This window comes from Grampus griseus, assembly GCF_964374135.1.
Source record: "Grampus griseus genome assembly, chromosome: 3".
Taxonomy (NCBI): Eukaryota; Metazoa; Chordata; class Mammalia; order Artiodactyla; family Delphinidae; genus Grampus; species Grampus griseus.
Window position 1 is genome coordinate 116,814,746 of NC_139019.1, and position 19,712 is coordinate 116,834,457.

A 19,712-nucleotide genomic window follows, 5' to 3' on the forward strand; every position below is an offset into this window, starting at 1 on the left:
CGTAAGGGGCGGGACCAAGTTTAGCCAATGCCATAAAAGCATTGCGGGTCAACTCTTACTCGGATTTCTCCGCCCTCTGTTGCGGCGGAAAAGCTGGGGCACGAAAGGCACTGTGGGTGGACTCTTGAGGTGCATTGTGGGCAGTCGCCTGTCGTTGCCGTGTTGTTGTAGGGTCCTCGGTCGTTGGTGGGTTGAAATACCGCGGACGAAATGCCGGAGCGAGATAGTAAGGCTCGGGTCATCTGCCCTTTCTTCCCCGCGGGACTCGGGACACTTGGCGCGTTATTTTGGCCTCAGAATTTAAGCCGGCTGTGTGCGCGAGGGTGGAGGCGGGCCGGGATGTGGCGCTTGTAGCCTGGCGAAGCAGTTGGGCCCCGAGCGAGGCCGGGCAGCTCCAGACTGTCCCTCAATCTTGTCCTTGCCCCAACCCACGACAGATGAGATTTATCTGTGAACCACCCCCAGACCCCGTCACTTAATTTTTGGTTCCGTAAATTTATCTTTCGTGTAGTATCTTAGGTGTCATCTTCAAGAAGTTTTTGCTGATCCTCCAGCGCTGGTTTAGGGGCCCCCTCCTCTGAGCTCCCATAGCTCCTTGAATTTTCCTACTTCAGCACTTGTTACCCTGTATTGTCAGTGTCGATGTTCTTGCCTTTCTTCCTCACTAGATTGTGAGCAACTCAACTACAGGAAAAGACGTCTGTAGATCCCCAACCTTTGCACAAGACCTGACTCTAAAGAGATTGATTAAATTAACATCAATTCCTTTTCTTAGGCGAGCCGTTCTCCAACCCTTTGGCCCCAGATGGCCATGATGTGGACGATCCTCACTCCTTCCACCAGTGAGTGTTTTGATGTAGAACCATGGGAATGAGCTGGGTAATGAGTAAAGTGGTGGTGGTGGTGGTGAAAGAATTCTGAATGTCTTGTCAGCAAGGATGACCAAAAAATCATACCGCTTGCTCTTTATCTTTGTGAACTTTTAACTGGATCAGGCCAACTGCATAAGAGTATTAGAGGGGAAATTATGGCAGGGAGAGTGCTAGTTTTTAAAATTGATGTTTAATTACACGTTATATAGGAATTAATTCTTGTAGGAAATTAAAACATCAGAATAAGGGTAATGTTGTCTTTGATAACGTCCCAATTCCATCCCCTTTCTTAGAGGTAACCACCATTACCTTTTTTACACTTATCTTTTTGTCCTACTCTTTTTAAATGCATTTGTGTACACACATTCATATCTGAGTAAAATACATCATTGCTTTGTGAATTAAAATATTAAAATTAATCGGTGATATATTGTCTATATATCAACTTTGCCACCTGTGTTGGGTTTTTTTTTAGTAATTTATTTATTTTTGGCTGCATTGGGTCTTTGTTGCTGCACAAGGGCTTTCTCTAGTTGCAGCAAGCGGGGGCTCCTCTTCATTGCAGTGCGCGGGCTTCTCATTGTGGTGGCTTCTCTTGTTGCGGAGCACGGGCTCTAGGCACGCGGGGTCAGTAGTTGTGGCTCGCAGGCTCTAGAGCGCAGGCTCAGTAGTTGTGGCGCACGGCCTTAGTTGCTCAGTGGCACGTGGGATCTTCCCGGACCAGGGCTCGAACCAGTGTCCCCTGCGTTGGCAGGCGGATTCTTAAGCACTGTGCCACCAGGGAAGTCCCATCCTCTCACTCATTCTTGATTTATAAAACTTTTTTTTTTTAGTAGCCGCGAGCAGTGGCTACTCTTTGTTGCAGTGTGCAGGATTCTCATTGCGGTGGCTTCTCTTGTTGCGGAGGACGGGCTCTAGGTACGCGGGCTTCAGTAGTTGTGGCTCGCGGGCTGTAGAGCATAGGCTCAGTAGTTGTGGCACACAGGCTTAGTTGCTCCGCGGCATGTGGGATCTTCCCGGACCGGGGCACGAACCCGTGTCCCCTGCATTGGCAGGCGGACTCTCAACCACTGCGCCACCAGGGAAAACCTTTTTTTTTTGGCAGGTGGATTCTTAACCGCTGTGCCACCAGAGAAGTCCAATTTATCAAACTTTTTAATCGTTAACAGTCTGATGCATTAAAAGTGGCATGTTCTTTGTTTTAATTTGTTTTTCTCTGATTTCTAGTAAAGTGAACCATATTTTTTACATATTCCTTTTCCAATTCTTATTGGGTACTAATTTTTAAAATTTTCGCCCTCTAGATCAAAACTCACCAATGAAGACTTCAGGAAACTTCTCATGACCCCAAGGGCTGCACCTGCTTCTGCACCACCCTCTAAGTCACGTCACCATGAGTAAGTTCTGGGGTGATCCAATCTGTTTCCCATCTCCTTCCTATGGAAAATTTATTGAACTAGTTATCTTAGGAACTGGAAAGCTAGTTCTCTTTTGAGGTCCATGGTTCTGATTCCCTGCCTTTTGAGATTGAAGCTCCAGGAAAGACTGGGATGCTGTATGGATCTCATTTTTTAAAAAATATTTACTTATTTATTTGGCTGTGCCGAGTTTTAGTTGTGGCACACGGGATCTTTTAGTTGCTGCATGCAGAATTTTTAGTTGTGGCGTGTGAACTCTTAGTTGCGGCATGTGGGATCTAGTTCCTTGACCAGGGATTGAACCTGGGGCCCCTGCATTGGGAGCATGGAGTCTTAGCCACTGGACTACCAGGGAAGTCCCATGGGGATCTCATTTTTTCTCAGAGTATGTTCCATGGACCATTTGTACTAGAGTTGCTGCTGGTGCTTAAATAAGTAGATTTCTGGGTCCATTCTAGCCCCACGGACTCAAATTCTAGGGCAGATATTTGAGAATATATAATTTTAATAGTCCTTCAGGTGGTTGTGATGCTTTCTAAAGCTTGAGAACCACTCACCTACAAATATTGACATGGATCTCTGCCTGATTGAAACTGGTCAGCTATTGCTGTGGTCAGTATTCTAAGCCTTTCTTCAGTCCTCAAAGCCACTTCTTGGGGTTTCTGGGGCTGTGGCAATATTTTGCAATCAGTGAATTTCTTTCTTTTCTAGGATGCCAAGGGAGTACAATGAGGATGAAGATCCAGCTGCACGAAGGAGAAAAAAGAAAAGGTAAAGGAAGGATGGAAGAATGTTGGGTTTTATGGTGGATACTGTTCAGGGAAAAGGAGTAGGGGCTAGTTATGAGGCAAGAGACTGAGGTTTTCCTTTCTTGTCTTGAGAGTCTCTGCTTTCATAGTGGAGAGGAATGATATTTAGAATGGCTGTTTAGGGCTTTGGAGTCAGCTTGTGTTTTAATCTCATCTTTACCAGTTTCTAGCTGGATGCCGTGGGCATTTTGTTTAACCTCTCTAATCCTCAGTATTTTCATGGGTGGAATCAAGATAGTGATAATAACTGTTATCAGGTTGTCACGAGGATCAACTGTGATAGTCCATGTAAACACTTAGTACCAGTGCCTGGCATATAGTAACCACCCAGTTAATTTTGGCTGCCGTCAGTTATCATTGTCATTGCTATTATTTATATGATACTAAGCTTCCTAGACCTGGTACTTTGCTTTTTTCTCTTTTCTTGAGGAGGACTGGCAAGGAATGATATATTTTCAGGTGATATTTGGAACGTGATAAAAACTCAGACTTCCTGGTTGCCGTATGGTAAAGTCTCATACTTGTAGAGACTCGGTGATGTAGAGTTAGGTGACATCAAAGGATTCTGAAGTGACAGATGGAGTATACTATGGTGGCATTAGAACAGTGTATCTGTGAGCTGGGAGATGCTGTAGTTCTGCTTTTGAGGAATATCAAGAGGTGGCCAGCAGTTCTATGAGGATATATATGAGCTTTCAGCATAGAGAGTTGGGTGAAGGTATAGGGAAACAGGCAGGAACAGTTCTGCTGAGCCTTACACATTTGCCTTTCCCTGGTCACAGTTATTATGCCAAACTTCGCCAACAAGAAATTGAGAGAGAAAGAGAACTAGCAGAGAAGTACCGGGACCGTGCCAAGGAACGGCGGGATGGAGTGAACAAAGATTATGAGGAAACAGAGCTGATCAGCACCACAGCTAACTACAGGGCTGTGGGCCCCACTGCTGAGGCGTGAGTACCGAGTGGGCCAGGGCATGGTTCCCTCAGCATTGCAAAGTCATACAATGGCAGTATGAATTCTTCCTCACATTTTCCTTGCTCTGGAAAGCCATTTCCCCATGCCAAGCCATTTCAAGAGGCACTTGCCACCCACAAAGGATGGTTCTTATGTGGCCTCTTTCATTCTACAGGGACAAATCAGCTGCAGAGAAGAGAAGACAGTTGATCCAGGAGTCCAAATTTTTGGGTGGTGACATGGAACACACCCATTTGGTGAAAGGCTTGGATTTTGCTCTGCTTCAGAAGGTGAGCTTTGTTGGTAGATGGAGAGTAATACTAGCATGCTGAATGCTCACCTTTTGGGGTGAGGAGGGAGACTGCTGTTAGTTCAGACCATGTAAAAGAACTAACGGTGTCCCCTCTGTAGGACTAATTGCTATTCATCCTTCAAGTCTCAGCCTCAGTTTTATCTTCTTGGGTAAACAAACCTTCCCTGATCACCTGTGTATTGTTAAGTCTCCCCACTCCTCACCTCCCACTACCTGCACCCTTGCATAGCTCTTCTGTTTTACTTACAGCAGTTATCACACTTTGTTGTTTAATCGTTTAATTTGTCTGTCTCTCTTTTTATAAGCTCCATTAGGCAAGGACTATATTGTTTTGTTCAGTATTGAGTTCTTAGTTCCTGGCACAGTGTGGTATAATGGTGTTCAGTAAGGATATGTAAAGTGAATAAATGTCTAAACCTTACTTGCTTTCCTGTTAGGTACGAGCTGAAATTGCCAGCAAAGAGAAAGAGGAGGAAGAACTGATGGAAAAGCCCCAGAAGGAAACCAAGTAAATAAACATCAGGGAGAGCTTGAGAGTTTAGAAAGGAGGGGCCAAAAGTAGGAACACATTTAGCAAAAATGTTCTTTTTGTCTTTTCAGGAAAGATGAGGATCCTGAAAATAAAATAGAATTTAAAACACGTTTGGGTGAGTACAGAATTTCTACACTAGTGGCTCTGCATTCCAGGGGAATTGTAAGGAATTTAGTGCTCTGGATGGAATATGCTTCCCCTTTCCCTCAATCTACTTTTATCTCTTTTTTGTCCCCAAACCAGCTACTTCGCACAAAATACTCTAATAGAACTCAGATGTAGACTTAGTTATTTCATATATATTACTAATGTCCCCTCAGTTAGGTTGGAAGCTCTTTCAGATTTGGGCTTATCCATATGGGAGGTAGCATGGTTGTTGATTAAAAACTCAGAATTCAGAAACCTGCATTTGAATCCTGTAATGAAATCACACTAAGCATGTGATTTTGGGTGCAACCAACTTAACTTCTCAGCTTCTGTTTGTCCACTTGCAAAAATGGGGTTAACGTTCACCTCATGGGATTACTGGGACGAAGAGAAATAATACATGGCAACATGCCTATCACACTGAGCATATAGTAGAGCTATTTTTTCCCATCTTCATCAGTATTACCTTAAACTTCATCCTTCTTCCTCACAGGGCCTAATACAATGCTAGGCACATAGTGCCCTTGAGAAGGCAATGTAGGAAGGGTGGATAAGAGCTCAGGCTTTGGAGTTAAACGGCCAGGGTCCCATTCTTTGTTCTGTCGCTTAGTAGCTATAGGACTTGCAATAGTCATATGACTTAAGTGGTAGTAAAACCCTTACTTCTCAGCCTTAGTATTCTTATCAGCTAAAAGGAGATAATAATGACCACCTCACAGGGCTGTTGTGAAGACTGAATGAAGCAAAGCAAGCATAACACTTGGCATGGTGGCTGGCACACAGTAACCACTTAGTAAACAGTAGCTGTTATTGTAGAAGTTTCTCACTGGCTACTTGCTGCTCTTTCTCTTTTTTGTAGGCCGAAATGTTTACCGCATGCTCTTCAAGAGCAAAGCATATGAGCGGAATGAGCTGTTTCTTCCAGGCCGCATGGCCTATGTGGTAGACCTGGATGATGAGTATGCTGACACTGACATCCCCACTACTCTCATCCGCAGCAAAGCTGATTGCCCCACCATGGAGGTGAGTGACCCAAGTCCCGAGAGCCTGCTATGTGAGCCTCAAACCTGGGAATCAGCTTCACTTCTGCCCTGAGCCTCATCTACCACATTTAACCAAGTTCTGCCCACCTTTTAACCTCCTAAATCTCAGTTGAATCCATTCACTTTTTTCTATCTCCACCAACAACACAATAACATTCCAGTCTAAGCCATCATCTCTTGGGACTTCCCTAGTGATCCAGTGGTTAAGACTCTGTACTTCCAATGCAGGGAGCATGGGTTCGATTCCTGGTTGGGGAAATAAGATCCCACATCCTGTGCAGCATGGCCAAAAAAAAAAGTCATCATCTCTTGTTGGAACTATTAAAAGGGGCTCCTAGTTGGTTTCCCCACTTCCACTGTGGTTCCCTTCCAATATTCTATTTATTTTTAGTATTGTTGAGATGTAAGTCACATAGCAAACAGTTCACCCCTTTAAAGTGTACAATTCAGTGGCTTTTAGTATTTTCATAGAATTGTACAACCGGCATCAGAATCAATTTTAAAACATTTTCATCATTCCAAAAAGAAACCCTGTACTCTTTAGCCGTTACCACTCCCCACATCTTTCCGTCCCCTTTTCCATTATCATTTTTACACATGGCCAGAGTGATCATTTAACAGCATGACTTTTTCTCATCATGGTTTAGAAGGTTTTTTTTTTTTCTGCCTTCACTACTGTCATTTTTTTTTTATTAAGATAATTTTTTAGAGCAGTTTAAAGTTCACAGCAGAGCTTCCCTGGTGGTGCAGTGGTTAAGAATCTGCCTGCCAATGCAGGGGACATGGGTTCGAGCCCTGGTCCAGGAAGATCCCACATACCGCGGAGCAGCTAAGCCCGTGTGCCACAACTACTGAGCCTGCGCTCTCGACCCCACGAGCCACAACTACTGAAGCCTGCGCGCCTAGAGCCCATGCTCCGCAATAAGAGAAGCCACTGCAATGAGAAGCCCGCGCACCGCAATGAAGAGTAGCCCCCGCTCGCTGCAACTAGAGAAAGCCCGCGCACAGCAACAAAGACCCAGTGTAGCCAGAAATAAATAAATTAATTAATTTTTAAAAAAAGTTCACAGCAAAATTGAGAGGAAGGTACAGAGATTTCCCATATGTGCCCTGCCCCCGGTTTAGAAGATTTGATGGTTTCTTTATTTTTAAAAAATATTTATTTATTTATTTTATTTTTGGCTGCATCGGGTCTTAGTTTTGCAGGATCTTTGTTGCAGTACACGGGCTCTATAGTTGTGGTTCACGTGCTCAGTAGTTGTGGTGCAGGGGCTTAGTTGTTCCATAGCATGTGGGATCTTACTTCTCCAACCAGGGATAGAACCCGTGTTCCCTGCATTGGAAGGTGGATTCTTAACCACTGGACTGCCAGGGAAGCCCCTTGATGGTTTTTTAGTGTTAGGATAAAGACCAAAATCTTTTTTTTTTTTAATTAATTAATTTATATTTGGCTGCATTGGGTCTTTGTTGCTGTGTGCAGGCTTTCTCTAGTTGCGGTGAGCGGGGGCCCCTCTTCATTGTGGTGCCCGGGCTTCGCGTTGCAGTGGCTTCTCTTGTTGCGGAGCACGGGCTGTAGGCGCGCGGGCTTCAGTAGTTGTGGCTTGCGGGCTCCAGAGCGCAAGCTCAGTAGTTGCGGTGCACGGGCTTTGTTGCTCCCTGGCGTGTGGGATCTTCCCTGACCAGGGCTCAAACCCGTGCAGGCAGATTATTAACCACTGCGCCACCAGGGAATCCCAAGGCCAAAGTCTGTATCATGGCTTGTGAGGCTCTGTAACTCCTGGCCTCTCCAGCCTCTTTCTACCATGCTTCCCAGTTTATTTTCCAGTCATCCTGGCTTTCTTGAATGTACTAGATTTACTTATGACCCAGGCCGTTGTATGCTGTTTCATCTGTCTGGAATATCCTTTTACAACATCTCCTTTCCCTGTCTTCACCTACTTAATTCTCACTTATCCTTTAATTTGTTAATTTGTTAAGTAAATGAATGAGTAAATGAAGAGAGTCCTGCTCAGTGGGATAACATTCTTGCTCCTTGGGGGTTTTCAGGCCCAGACCACACTGACCACAAATGACATTGTCATCAGCAAGCTCACCCAGATCCTTTCCTACCTGAGGCAGGGTACCCGCAACAAGAAGCTCAAAAAGAAAGATAAAGGTAATCTGGAGAGTTAGGGAGAGAAACCTTACCCCTGGAGGGGCATCTGAGATGGAACCAAGGTCTCCTGGAGCTTCCAGAACATTGGGAGGCTCCTGGGGACCAGAGAAAAATGGGAGCAGTGGAGCATTAGCAAGGGATGGTTACATCCAGGTTCTGTCTGCTTGACCCACCCAGGAAGCAGTGGTCAGTTTTGAGGCTTGAGGAGGGGGAGTATGGGGTAGCTTTTGTTGTCCCATCTTTTAAACAGAAGATGTTTAAAAGGGCATTGAGAACTGAAAAGCATGGTGAGGCTAAGTGGGAAATAACTCAGGAGTGTCTTCCTCACTCCTCTCTTTATGTTACAGGGAAAATGGAAGAGAAGAAACCCCCTGAGGCTGACATGAAGTATGTATCGTAGCCCTTGACCCCTGATCTGAGGGAGGAAGGGCCTCTGGGTTTCCTGTCTTTGGCATTTGGGGGAGGCCTTGGTGTGAGAATCTGGAGAAATGGCCAGGGGAAATGGAAGTTTGTGTGACCTTGTCAGCTAGGGATCTCTGTTTTCCTAGTATATTTGAAGACATTGGGGATTATGTGCCCTCCACAACCAAGACACCTCGAGACAAGGAGCGGGAGAGATACCGGGAACGGGAGCGTGATCGGGAGAGAGACAGAGACCGTGACAGAGAGCGAGAACGCGATCGAGAGCGGGAGCGGGACCGAGAGAGAGAAGAAGAGAAGAAGAGGCACAGCTACTTTGAGAAGCCAAAAGTGGACGATGAGGTGAGATGTAGTCCCGGGCACTAGGTGGCGGAGCTGCCCATCTCTGTGGCTGCCCAACCAGGTACAGAACCCCTCTGTTATGTAGGTGGCTCATGGTTTCACAGCAGCAACTGGGTCAGTTAATCCAGGGTAGGAACCATCCTGGAAATGGGGGCAGGGGGTAGGGTAGGGAATTGATTCAAACTTGAGGGAGAGATGAGTGGGCATCCCTCCTGGTGACACTCACTTCAGTTTCTGTTTTCTTTCCAGCCCATGGATGTTGACAAAGGTGAGTTTTAGCCATGGCATCTTGCATTGGCTCTGGCAGTGCTGCTTTCCTCTGGGCTGAGAGTCTGACCCAGAACTCAGAGTTACCAAGGGGGGCACTGGGGGACTTCCTAGTTCTGGGTTCTTGGAAGATCCGTGTCTTGCTTTATGGAATAGACAGAAGATGAGTCTGGAGTTCTGTCTGTCTTCCTGGGCAAGGGCAGGGCATATTTGCTCTGTTTGATATAATTCTCCCAGCTGTGGGGTTCTGAAGACATGGGGCAGGTTGAGTGGACAGTATTCTGGGCACACTAGTGCATCTCAAGCAGAGTAGCTCATTTTGAATTGGAATTTGATTAAAACTTTGTTAGCTAAAGGGTTCTGTTGCTTAAAAAATGTTGTTATGAAAGGCACAGGTGGGAAGTGTGTTGTGGGGAAGAGGTTGTAAGCTCCTTATTTCAAAGTCTGAACAGAGTTCTCTTTCGCCCAGGACCCGGATCCGCCAAGGAGCTGATCAAGTCGATCAATGAAAAGTTTGCTGGATCTGCTGGCTGGGAAGGCACTGAATCATATCCTTTATTTCAGCGTGTTCATTCCAACTCCACCTGCCTCCCTGCTTCCCCACAACCTCCCTGCCCCCATCTTGCTCTTTCCCTTTTGTGCTGAATTTTGACAAGGATGAAGTCATGACTTTCCCCTTTCTCAGAGGACTCATTCATGTTCACAGCCCTCTCCTTAGAGTTTTCATGTTGGGGCTTCTAGCCCTTGGCCCTTCCTGCTTGAAGTTTTTCTGCTATTGGGAGAATTATTTTCTTTAACATAACATATGCTGAAGAAGCCAGAAGACAAGAAGCAGCTGGGAGATTTCTTTGGCATGTCCAATAGCTATGCTGAGTGCTACCCAGCCACGTACGTGAGACTCTGTTACAAAGAAGGAGGCTGGGATGATTGCAGAACAAGGTGGGGGGGGGAGTGAGGTGTAAATTTGATTTGTTGGGACCCAGGGGTACTTCTTACTGGGTAAAGTATTCTGTTAGGCTCTGAGTGGGAGGCCTAGGAGGGGTGGTTGTTTCTAGGCATATAGCCTCTCAGTGGTAGGTTTCTGCATGAACCATAGGAGTCTGGGTCTGCACCATCTCTTTAACTGTTGCTTCTCTTTAGGATGGATGACATGGCTGTGGACAGTGACGAGGAGGTGGATTATAGCAAAATGGACCAGGTGTGGAGCTGGAAGGATGGGTGGGGACAGTTACTCTTTAGCGCATATCCCCTTCCCTCCTCCCAAATGATCTGTTTCATTTCCTGGGCCTCATCTTCCTTCAGCTGCAGCAATAGGAACAGAAGCATTGTGGGGTCCTGGGCAGCTTGACTGTTTTAAAGCATCTGTACAAAGTCAAAAAATGAGATAGGGCCATAAATATATTACTTTTTATTTTCTGTAAAGTGCCAGGCTTTGATTTCCATCCTAGGGAGTAAGCAGGCCTTTAGTGCACATGTAGAAAGGGAAGAAGGAATTTCAGTTTTTAGAAAATAACTGGAAAACAAACAAACAAACTGAGTTTTATTCTAGCCAGGATTGACATTTTCCTCTAAGCCTTAAAACAAAAACAAACGAACAAAAACACCAACAAACACTAACACCATTAAGGGTGAAGAAGTGTCATATACTTTTCCTTGTTTTCTCTGTACTGCAATGCTTAATAGCATGGTTTAATTCTATCTTGGAGCCTTGCTTAACCCTGGCTCTGCCAGGTATTGGTTTTGTGACCAAGCCAACTTATTTTACTGCTTTTTCCTCAGTTTCCTCATTAGAAAAATGGAGAGAACTATAGTTCTCTCTTAATAGAGTTTTTGAGAGAATTAAATAAGATACATGTTTAGTGTTCAGAATGATGCCTGGCACATAGTAAGTACACAGTTAACATTTATTATTGTTTATTAGGGTAGGATTTATGAATGATAAAACCTGGGTTTATGGGAGAGCCTGGCTTTAATCAAGGGCTAAAATCTCATTTCCACTGACATCTTTTCCTTCCCTGCCCCCCATTCTGTCCTGCAACAGGGTAACAAGAAAGGCCCTTTAGGCCGCTGGGACTTTGATACCCAGGAGGAATACAGCGAGTATATGAACAACAAGGAGGCTTTGCCCAAGTGAGTCTTGGTACTAAATACAGCTAAGAGTGAGGAGAGGGATGGTGGTGGGGGTGGACTATCCCACAGCAGATTAGAGGGTGTAGTCTGGCTGAAACATTCTGAAATCGGTTCTCTGCTCACCGGGTCTCCTGGGAACACCTAGCTACTGCTATTCAACCTCGGATGCCTTCTTCCCTCAACTGCCCTTTTTTTCCCTCAGGGCTGCATTTCAGTATGGCATCAAGATGTCTGAAGGGCGTAAAACCAGGCGCTTTAAGGAAACCAATGACAAAGCAGAGCTTGATCGCCAATGGAAAAAGATTAGTGCGGTAAGTGGGACTGGTTCTGGGTGGGAGAGCTTCAGCTGGGAGGAGATACTGGCCCACAGATTCAGGAACAGGCAGTGGGTCAGAGAGCCATGGAAGTAGGAGAGAGGTCAGCCTTGGGTCTCAGGTGAGCTTAGACTGGCAGCATAACCATCAACTATAACTTCTTTTTGCAGATCATTGAGAAGAGGAAGAAGATGGAAGCCGATGGGTGAGCAGCAGCATTCTTCCTCTGTGAGACTGGTGAGAACTGCTTAGTGTATTGATCTTATGCTCATTTCTCTTTCTATTGCAGGGTTGAAGTGAAAAGACCAAAATACTAATCTCTGGTTCCAACCCCAAGAATAATCTCCACAAGGATGTGCTCTCCACTGCTCGCTTTCTACAATTCCAAAAAAAGTTGCACGATGTTTTTTTTTTTTTTTGTGAATGTATATAAAATTTCATTGTATAATCTTTTGGTTCCATTAAAATTGGTTAACCTGCTCTCTTATCTTCTCTATGTTGAGGGCCCAGATGCACCAAGAGGGCTACTAATTCCATATACATGTGATTGTATAAAAATCACATGGAGAAAGTCAGCTCAGTCCTTTCCTGAGCTGTGGCTCTAGATTCCTAAGCAGGACATATACTAGCCAGGGTGCCCAGTGGAGGAGGGAAGAATGACCCTCACTGTCAGGCAAGAGGTGGATAGAGAAACTTAAGGATGATTGGTCTTAAATATCAGACTCATCTGGGCCCATCCGGGGACCTAGTCTTAGGGCAGAGGTTCCCTGGGAATTAGGGTCAGCCCAGTGGGCTGCCAGTCTAATCCCAAGGTTGTGCAGGACTGGGCTCTAGGTAAAGGCACCTGATGAGAAACACTCCTGGGAACAAAAACCCTTCACAAATTTATGCCCTTCTGGGATCTTTAGTAATTCCAAGCACAAATCACTGCTTACCTGGTTGAAGGGGAAGTGCCTTGGAGAATCCCTGTCCTAGACCAGAAGAGTTTAGTGCCCTTCAACACACTGAAAGTTTGCCAAGGCCCAGGGTGGGATCGCTGGCCTCCAAATCACTCCATCCCCACCCTTTTCCTCTTGGCTCATTGCCAGCACTTTGGTCTGGTACTCATCAGCAAAGGTCACCAGTTCTTTCTGGCTGGATCCATAGCTGCCACTGCCTGCCCTGAGCTAAGACTTGTGGGCTTACAAGATCCAAGAAGAGCTAGATGGCTACTTTAGCCATTGCCTTTGGTTACTTTCACCTTGACAGGGCAAGAGCTTTTTGAGGAAGCCAGCTTTATGCACGGCGCCTAGGAGGCTGAAATTGGGCACTGTCTGCAATAGCACCTAGAATGGCTAATTTCAGACAGTAAGTGACACCCTGATGTCATGGCTGTAGGCAGCAGTCACAATTAGGAAAAAGGTCACAGAGACCCACCTGGCTCAGATGAAGGTACCTAGAGGGTCATTAAGATCGAGATCTTCTGGGGGTTGACTGCCAGTTTAAAATAAGTTTCTGCAAGAACCACCAAGCCTTGTGGAAGTAACCAAGATCCAGACAGGAGCACATGCTCCTCCTTATCTGCCCCACCATACACATCTTTGCGGAACCTTTGGTAACCGGGATGTCCAGAATGTCAACTGTTGTGCCCATTTTTCCTTTTCAGCAACTCCTTGCCAGCTCTGAGCACAGCTGGCCCAGTCCCGCTGAGGGTCTGTAGCCAAACGGTAGGAACGGGTGGGGCGCTGTTGCTTTGGCCACGAGGATGTTCAGCATGGAGGGCTGCAGCTTAATAAGTGTGTGCGCGTACTGCCTGCTGTCTACGACCCCCGCAGGTCAAATTCTCGCGGCGTGGGCTTTTGTCGCTTACTGACCAAACTGGCTGTCGCTTGTCTTGGTCTTTCACCAAACCATGAACGACTGGCGTCCCGCTCTTCTCTCCCGAAGGCAGGCAGGCAGGCAGTCATCCTTTACTGATTGCGGGAGACAGTACCAAACTGTCAGCACCGCTCAGGAAAAGGGGAAAGAACTTAAACGCAGTTCTCGACTTTACGTGAAGTGACCAAGGAGGGGACTGATGGATGCGCCGTGTATCTGACACAGGAACCTCCTCCGCTGCAACACTGGGAAGTAGCTGGATTAGGAGGCCGGGCTCCTCGGGTCGGTGCCTCCCACCAGCTGAGTCAGGCCCCGCCTTTTCCGGGTTACGGAGAACGCCTTGACGCCACTTCCTGCCTGGCCCCCTACCCCGGAAGCGGTGACCTGGGCCACTCCTCCCGCCGAGTGACTGGTTCTTGGGTTTACCTACCAATTGCTGCGCAGCTCGGATCCTCTGGTTCATGGACCGCACATGTGAGGAGAGGCCCGCAGAGGATGGGAGAGACGAGGAGGACCCCGACTCCACGGAAGCCCCAGCCCGGATCCGGGACACTCCGGAAGATATCGTGCTGGACGCTCCGGCCAGTGGACTGGCGTTCCATCCGGCCCGCGATCTCCTGGCGGCTGGGGACGTGGACGGGGACGTGTTCGTGTAAGTGCGGGGCAGAGATGGGGGCGTGGTGGGTGTGGGGCTGCTCGGTCTGGAAGCTCTGCAGCGATGGAGCTGGGATGAGGAGAGAAGGTTACAGGGAGACTAAGTTTACAAGACTCAGTCTTGTCCAATTCGTTTAATAACATTCGCCTTTAAGTAAGTTACCACACAAATCTATTGAAAGAACTGAGAGACAAAGTGGCTGGAAAGTCGTGACGGAGCCCGGACAGGCAGGCGTTCAGGACACTGTTATTTCCCACGGAAATATTGTATTGATCCTGAAACAGAACCAACTGGGCCCCCTGCTTTCGCTTCTTGCCCATTTTAATTGATCTTTCAAAAACACAAATCCAACCACCTCACTTCCTTGATTAAAACCCTTCAATAGTTTACCTTTGCTTTTAGAATTAAATTGAGATTCCTTAATCCGGCTTTCAGGGCTTTTACCATCTGGCCCTTGCTCACTTTATTTTCTGTTTTCTGTGCTTATTCATCGTTACCTTTTTAGTGTACCTTGAAGCCTCAGCTCCTTTGCACATGTTATTCCTTCTTCCTGGAATTTCCCTCACTTGCACCTATTGTCCCAGAGTCCCCAGCATCTCTTCACTCTTCAAACATGCCTCAGACTAAATTAGATTACCTGTTAAATGCTGCCTCGGCACCAGATACCTTTTCCTCATAAACTACATAATGGTGTGTAATCATACATCCGTTTGCATAATTATTTGAACACTGTCTCCTCCACTAAAAAAATGTTTTTTAAACTTTTTTGACCTCGCCCCACGGTAAAAATAGCTTTTATATTATGTGTGATGCACTCTAATATTTTCTGGTTTATTTTATTCTGTTGTTATTGCGGGCACACACAGAAAATGCTGATTGCAGCTCAGTAATGGGTCATGACTAGAGTCTGAAAAACAATGTTCTGGAGTGTAATCTGTAGTCTCTTTAGTTCTCCATTTTATCTCCTGCTTCTAGCCCAGGGTTAGTGCTCAATACACGTTTGATTTTGAATAAAAGATGTAGGCTAGAAGCAGTGAAAAGCCATTGAAGGCCTTAACCAGGAGAGTTGTGCTATCAGATTTACTTAATGAATTTAAACCCCAAACCCCTCATTAGCTGCAATGGCCTTGGGCAAGTTAATTTCTGATTTTCATCTTTGAAAATGGGAACAGTAGAGAATTCTCTGGTGGTCCCATGGTTAGGACTCCACGCTTTCACTGCCAGGGCCCCAGGAACTAAGATCCTGCAAGCCCTGTGGCTCTGAGGAAGGAGGGAGGGATGGAGGGAAAGAAGGAGGGAGGAAAGAAGGAAGGGAGGGAGGGAGGGAGGGAGGAAGGGAGAGAGAGAGAAAAAGAGAGAGGGAGAGGGAGAGGGGGGCTTCCCTGGTGGCACAGTGGTTACGAGTCTGCCTACCAATGCAGGGGACATGGGTTCGAGCCCTGGCCCAGGAAGATCCCACATGCCATGGAGCAACTAAGCCCATGCGCCACAACTACTGAGCCTGCGCTCTAGAGCCCGCGAGCCACAACTACTGAAGCCCACATGCCTAGAGCCCGTGCTCCCCAACAATAGAAGTCACTGCAATGAGAAGCCCGCGCACCGCACCGAAGAATAGCCCCTGCTTGCCGCAGCTAGAGAAAGCCGCGCACAGCAACAAAGACCCAACGCAGCCAAAGATAAATAAAATAAATAAATTTATATTTAAAAAAAAAGAGAGGGAGGGAGGGAGAGAGAGAGAGAAAGGCAGGTAGACAGGCAGGGAAGGCAAGGCGGGAAGGAAGGATAAAAGAAAATGGGAACCATAATACATACCTTGCAGAGAGGTTTACTACTTTTATCCATGTTTACAGTGCCAGACACTTGGGAGTCACCCTGGACTTTTCTTCACACACACCCCTGGCTTCTGTTTGTCTCCTCTTCTCTACCTTCAGCCACTGCCTTCTGGAGGCCTCAAACTTCTCCCATGACCATTCCAGAGAGGTTCCTTTTTCCAAAAGAATTCAATTCAGACTTCTGCCTGGCCTACATGATTGTCTCAAGCCTAGTCCAGCCCATCTTACTAGATTCAGCTATACCTCTCTCTTCCCACTTGAACTCTCCTCATTCCTCGTGGGAGAGACATCAGCATCTGCCTCCAGTATCTGCCCTTTGTTCTCTGCCAGGTGAACTACTTATTCTTCATGATCCAACTCACATGTCATCACCTTAGTTAGCTTTCCAGGGCTCTCTTCCCTTCCAAAGTATTCATTCAATCTGTGTTTATTAAGCAGCTTTTTCATGCTAGGCACTGGGACAGAACAAACAATAAGTAGACCCAGTTCTGCCTGCCCGGAACTCAACTAGCAAGTAAGCACTTATTCATTCAGCCCTTTTTGAAGATCTGCTGAGGCAGACACTAGGGATAATCTCTGACAGGTACTTGCCTCAAAGCTGAGCTTACAGGCTGGTGCCTCTCTACTCTACCTCCCTTGTCATCCTTCCGCCACACGTGTTCACAATGTGCCGTAATTTTTTTTTTTTTTTTGGCTGCATTGGGTCATCGTTGCTGCACGCGGGCTTTTCTCTGGTTGCGGCGAGCAGGGGCTACTCTTCGTTGTGGTGTGCAGGCTTCTCATTGCGGTGGCTTTTCTTGTTGGGAGCATGGGCTCTAGGCGCGTGGGCTTCAGTAGTTGTGGCTCGCAGGCTTAGTAGCTGTGGTGCACGGGCTTAGTTGTTCCGCAGCATGTGGGATCTTCCCAGACCAGGGCTCGAACCCGTGTCCCCTGCATTGGCAGGCAGATCCTTAACCACTGCGCCACCAGGGAAGCCCAATGTGCCGTAATTAATTGTGGCTTTCTTTAGCTCCTGTAGACCTGGAGTGTAATATCCCTGTCTTACTCATCTTTACATTTCCAGCTTCTGGGCTGTTCTGTCATCAACTATTTTTGGACCTCCAGAGTGATTCAGACCTAATCTTTCCCCAGGTTATGGCTTTCAAAGATGATGAAGAGGGGTGGGGTGAGGTCACAAAAATGTACATTGAATGAAAAAAAGACCTCACATTTGAAGCTCATTGAAGATGGGAAAATGGAGGACTTCCCTCGTGGTCCAGTGGGTAAGACTCCACGCTCCCAATGCAGGGGGCCAGGTTCAGTCCCTAGTCGGGGAACCAGATTCCGCATGCATGCCGCAACGAAGATCCTGCGTGCCGCAACTAAGACCCAGCACAGACAAAATAAATAAATAAATATTAAAGAAAATAATAATATAAATACCTATTCATTTAAAAAAAAAGAAAATGGGATGGTAAGCTCCTTGGGCTTGGAGGTGTACAAGCAGGAACTCCTAGGTAGGTGGAAGTTTGGCTAGTTGGTCTCTATACTCCCAGGTGAGGTCTGGAGTCATTCACTCTTCTTCCGTTCTCCCCAGCTTTTCCTACTCCTGCCAAGAGGGAGAAACCAAGGAGCACTGGTCCTCAGGTCACCACCTCAAGTCCTGCCGAGCCGTTGTCTTCTCTGAAGATGGGCAAAGTGAGTATTAGGAAAGGCAGCCAGCAGTGTGGTGGTGGGAAGGGAGCAATGAACAGCACCATGACCTGGGCATTTCCCCCTCCCTCCCCACAGAACTTGTTACTGTGTCCAAGGACAAAGCCATCCATTTTCTAGATGTGGAGCTGGGACGACTGCAAAGACGCATTTCCAAGGCTCACAGGTAAGGGGAAGCCAACTGTGTGTTGAGCCAAAGGGTAAGGATTGATTGGTACATCCCTACTGGGACAAAGGTGCTCGAAGAAGTTCTGTATCTGTGTTTCTAGTGCCCCCATCAACAGCCTGCTGCTGGTGGATGAGAATGTTCTGGCAACTGGGGATGACACAGGTGGCATCCGCCTCTGGGACCAGCGGAAGGAGGGCCCCTTAATGGATATGCGGCAGCATGAGGAGTACATTGCTGACATGGCTCTGGACCCAGCCAAGAAGCTGCTGCTGACAGCCAGGTACAGCCTCAAAGCTGCATCCCCTCCCTTCCCTGTGTTAAATGTTTCCCTTGGTGGGTACCTCCAGCCAAGCCTGCTGCTTTGCTCTCTCTACAGCGGAGATGGCTGCCTTGGTGTCTTCAACATCAGACGACGCCGGTTCGAGTTGCTCTCCGAGCCTCAGTCTGGAGACCTGACCTCTGTCACACTTATGAAAGTACAGCTGGGTGGGGCGGGAGGGGGGTGTGCGATAGGGACTTGGTTTGATGTGGCTCCACAAACATGGTTTGCCCTGTTTCCCTGCAGTGTGGGAAGAAGGTGGCCTGTGGCTCCAGTGAAGGTACCATCTACCTCTTCAACTGGGATGGCTTTGGGGCCACAAGTGACCGCTTTGCCCTGAGAGCTGAGTCCATTGACTGCATGGTTCCAGTCACTGAGAGTCTGCTGTGTACCGGCTCCACTGATGGAGTCATCAGGTGAGAGAAGCCGGATGGCCCTCCAGTCATAGGAAGGGCAGACCTAACTGGCCCATACCAACACTTTTCTTTCTCTCCAGGGCTGTCAACATCCTGCCAAACCGAGTGGTGGGCAGTGTGGGCCAACATGCCGGGGAACCTGTGGAGAAGCTAGCCCTCTCCCACTGTGGCCGCTTCCTGGCCAGCAGTGGCCATGACCAGCGCCTCAAGTTTTGGGACATGGCCCAGCTGCGGGCTTTGGTGGTGGATGACTACCGCCGGCGCAAGAAAAAGGGAGGGCCACTACGGGCGCTGAGCAGCAAGGCCTGGAGCACGGATGACTTCTTTGCAGGACTGAGGGAGGAGGGAGAGGACGCCACAGCTCAGGAGGAGGAGGAGACTGAGGATGACAGTGACTGAGGGAATGAGCTGAATCTCAGGATGGGTTCTCAGCGGACAAGAGTCTTGCTTTCTGGGCTGGATCCCTAGAGAGGCTGGGAATTTAAAATATCCTATTGTGCACAAGAAGATGCTCAGGATCGGCACACTGATGTGGGGAAGTACTTGCCCTGTAGCAGCTGCTCACTCCACCACTGTAAGACAAGCCCACAGCTGGCACAAGACAGCACAGACACAGGTGTAAACCAACCAGGGGTTTAATATAAATACAACCAGCATAGAAAAACTCAAAACTACGCATACACCAAAACCAGAATGCCAAGTGGTTGGGGCAAAGGCAGATTTCTGACCCTTTGGCTCAGCCAGCCCCCAAATAAAAACATCAACAAAGACAAATCAAGAAAATAAGAAGCAAAGATTCATGCTAAGCTGTGGGAGGAGAGAGGGGTGTGTGTGCGACTGTGTGTCAGAGAACAACCCTGGGGTCAGGTTAAACCCCAGGCTGGGAGGGAGAAGGGAAGCTCCCTCACCACAACTTAGCCAAACTTGAGCTGCCCCGAGGTGCTGTGGGCCCTGCCTCAGCTGGGAGGCTGTGTCAGGCCTAGGGCAGGGCCCATGCTCCTCCCCTTCTTGGGATCAGATAGCAGCTGCCCAGGCCTGCTGGGCCAGGGACTGACA

The 19,712-nt window shown here is 47.5% G+C and overlaps 2 protein-coding genes across 2 annotated transcripts; both read left to right on the plus strand.

Annotated features, from left to right (window-relative positions):
* The first annotated feature begins 86 nt into the window (after positions 1-86).
* On the plus strand, positions 87-12,196 carry IK (IK cytokine). The gene is made up of 20 exons (XM_082651340.1): positions 87-226; positions 776-842; positions 2,177-2,269; positions 3,002-3,061; positions 3,882-4,049; positions 4,229-4,343; positions 4,804-4,874; positions 4,967-5,013; positions 5,905-6,068; positions 8,135-8,243; positions 8,591-8,630; positions 8,792-9,005; positions 9,255-9,273; positions 9,742-9,820; positions 10,080-10,160; positions 10,413-10,470; positions 11,314-11,402; positions 11,605-11,713; positions 11,887-11,921; positions 12,006-12,196. Exons 1-20 carry the CDS (start codon positions 211-213, stop codon positions 12,031-12,033), a joined length of 1,662 nt encoding a protein of 553 aa, XP_082507466.1. The 5' UTR covers positions 87-210; the 3' UTR covers positions 12,034-12,196.
* Positions 12,197-13,950: 1,754 nt separating this feature from the next.
* WDR55 (WD repeat domain 55) lies at positions 13,951-19,707 on the plus strand. The gene is made up of 7 exons (XM_082652315.1): positions 13,951-14,225; positions 17,637-17,737; positions 17,831-17,918; positions 18,022-18,201; positions 18,298-18,397; positions 18,487-18,656; positions 18,737-19,707. The coding sequence occupies exons 1-7, from the start codon at positions 14,035-14,037 to the stop codon at positions 19,053-19,055; spliced, it is 1,149 nt and encodes a 382-aa protein (XP_082508441.1). The 5' UTR covers positions 13,951-14,034; the 3' UTR covers positions 19,056-19,707.
* Positions 19,708-19,712: the final 5 nt, after the last annotated feature.

Excerpts from the sequence above, each read along its gene's own strand:
- IK (XM_082651340.1), top strand. Across the intron at positions 4,875-4,966 it reads AAGCCCCAGAAGGAAACCAA|GAAAGATGAGGATCCTGAAA; the intron begins GTAAATAAACAT and ends TTGTCTTTTCAG. Across the intron at positions 6,069-8,134 it reads CTGATTGCCCCACCATGGAG|GCCCAGACCACACTGACCAC; the intron begins GTGAGTGACCCA and ends GGGGGTTTTCAG.
- WDR55 (XM_082652315.1), top strand. The coding sequence starts at position 14,035 with ATGGACCGCACATGTGAGGAGAGGCCCGCAGAGGATGGGAGAGACGAG. Across the intron at positions 18,202-18,297 it reads AAGCTGCTGCTGACAGCCAG|CGGAGATGGCTGCCTTGGTG; the intron begins GTACAGCCTCAA and ends CTCTCTCTACAG. Across the intron at positions 18,657-18,736 it reads TCCACTGATGGAGTCATCAG|GGCTGTCAACATCCTGCCAA; the intron begins GTGAGAGAAGCC and ends CTTTCTCTCCAG.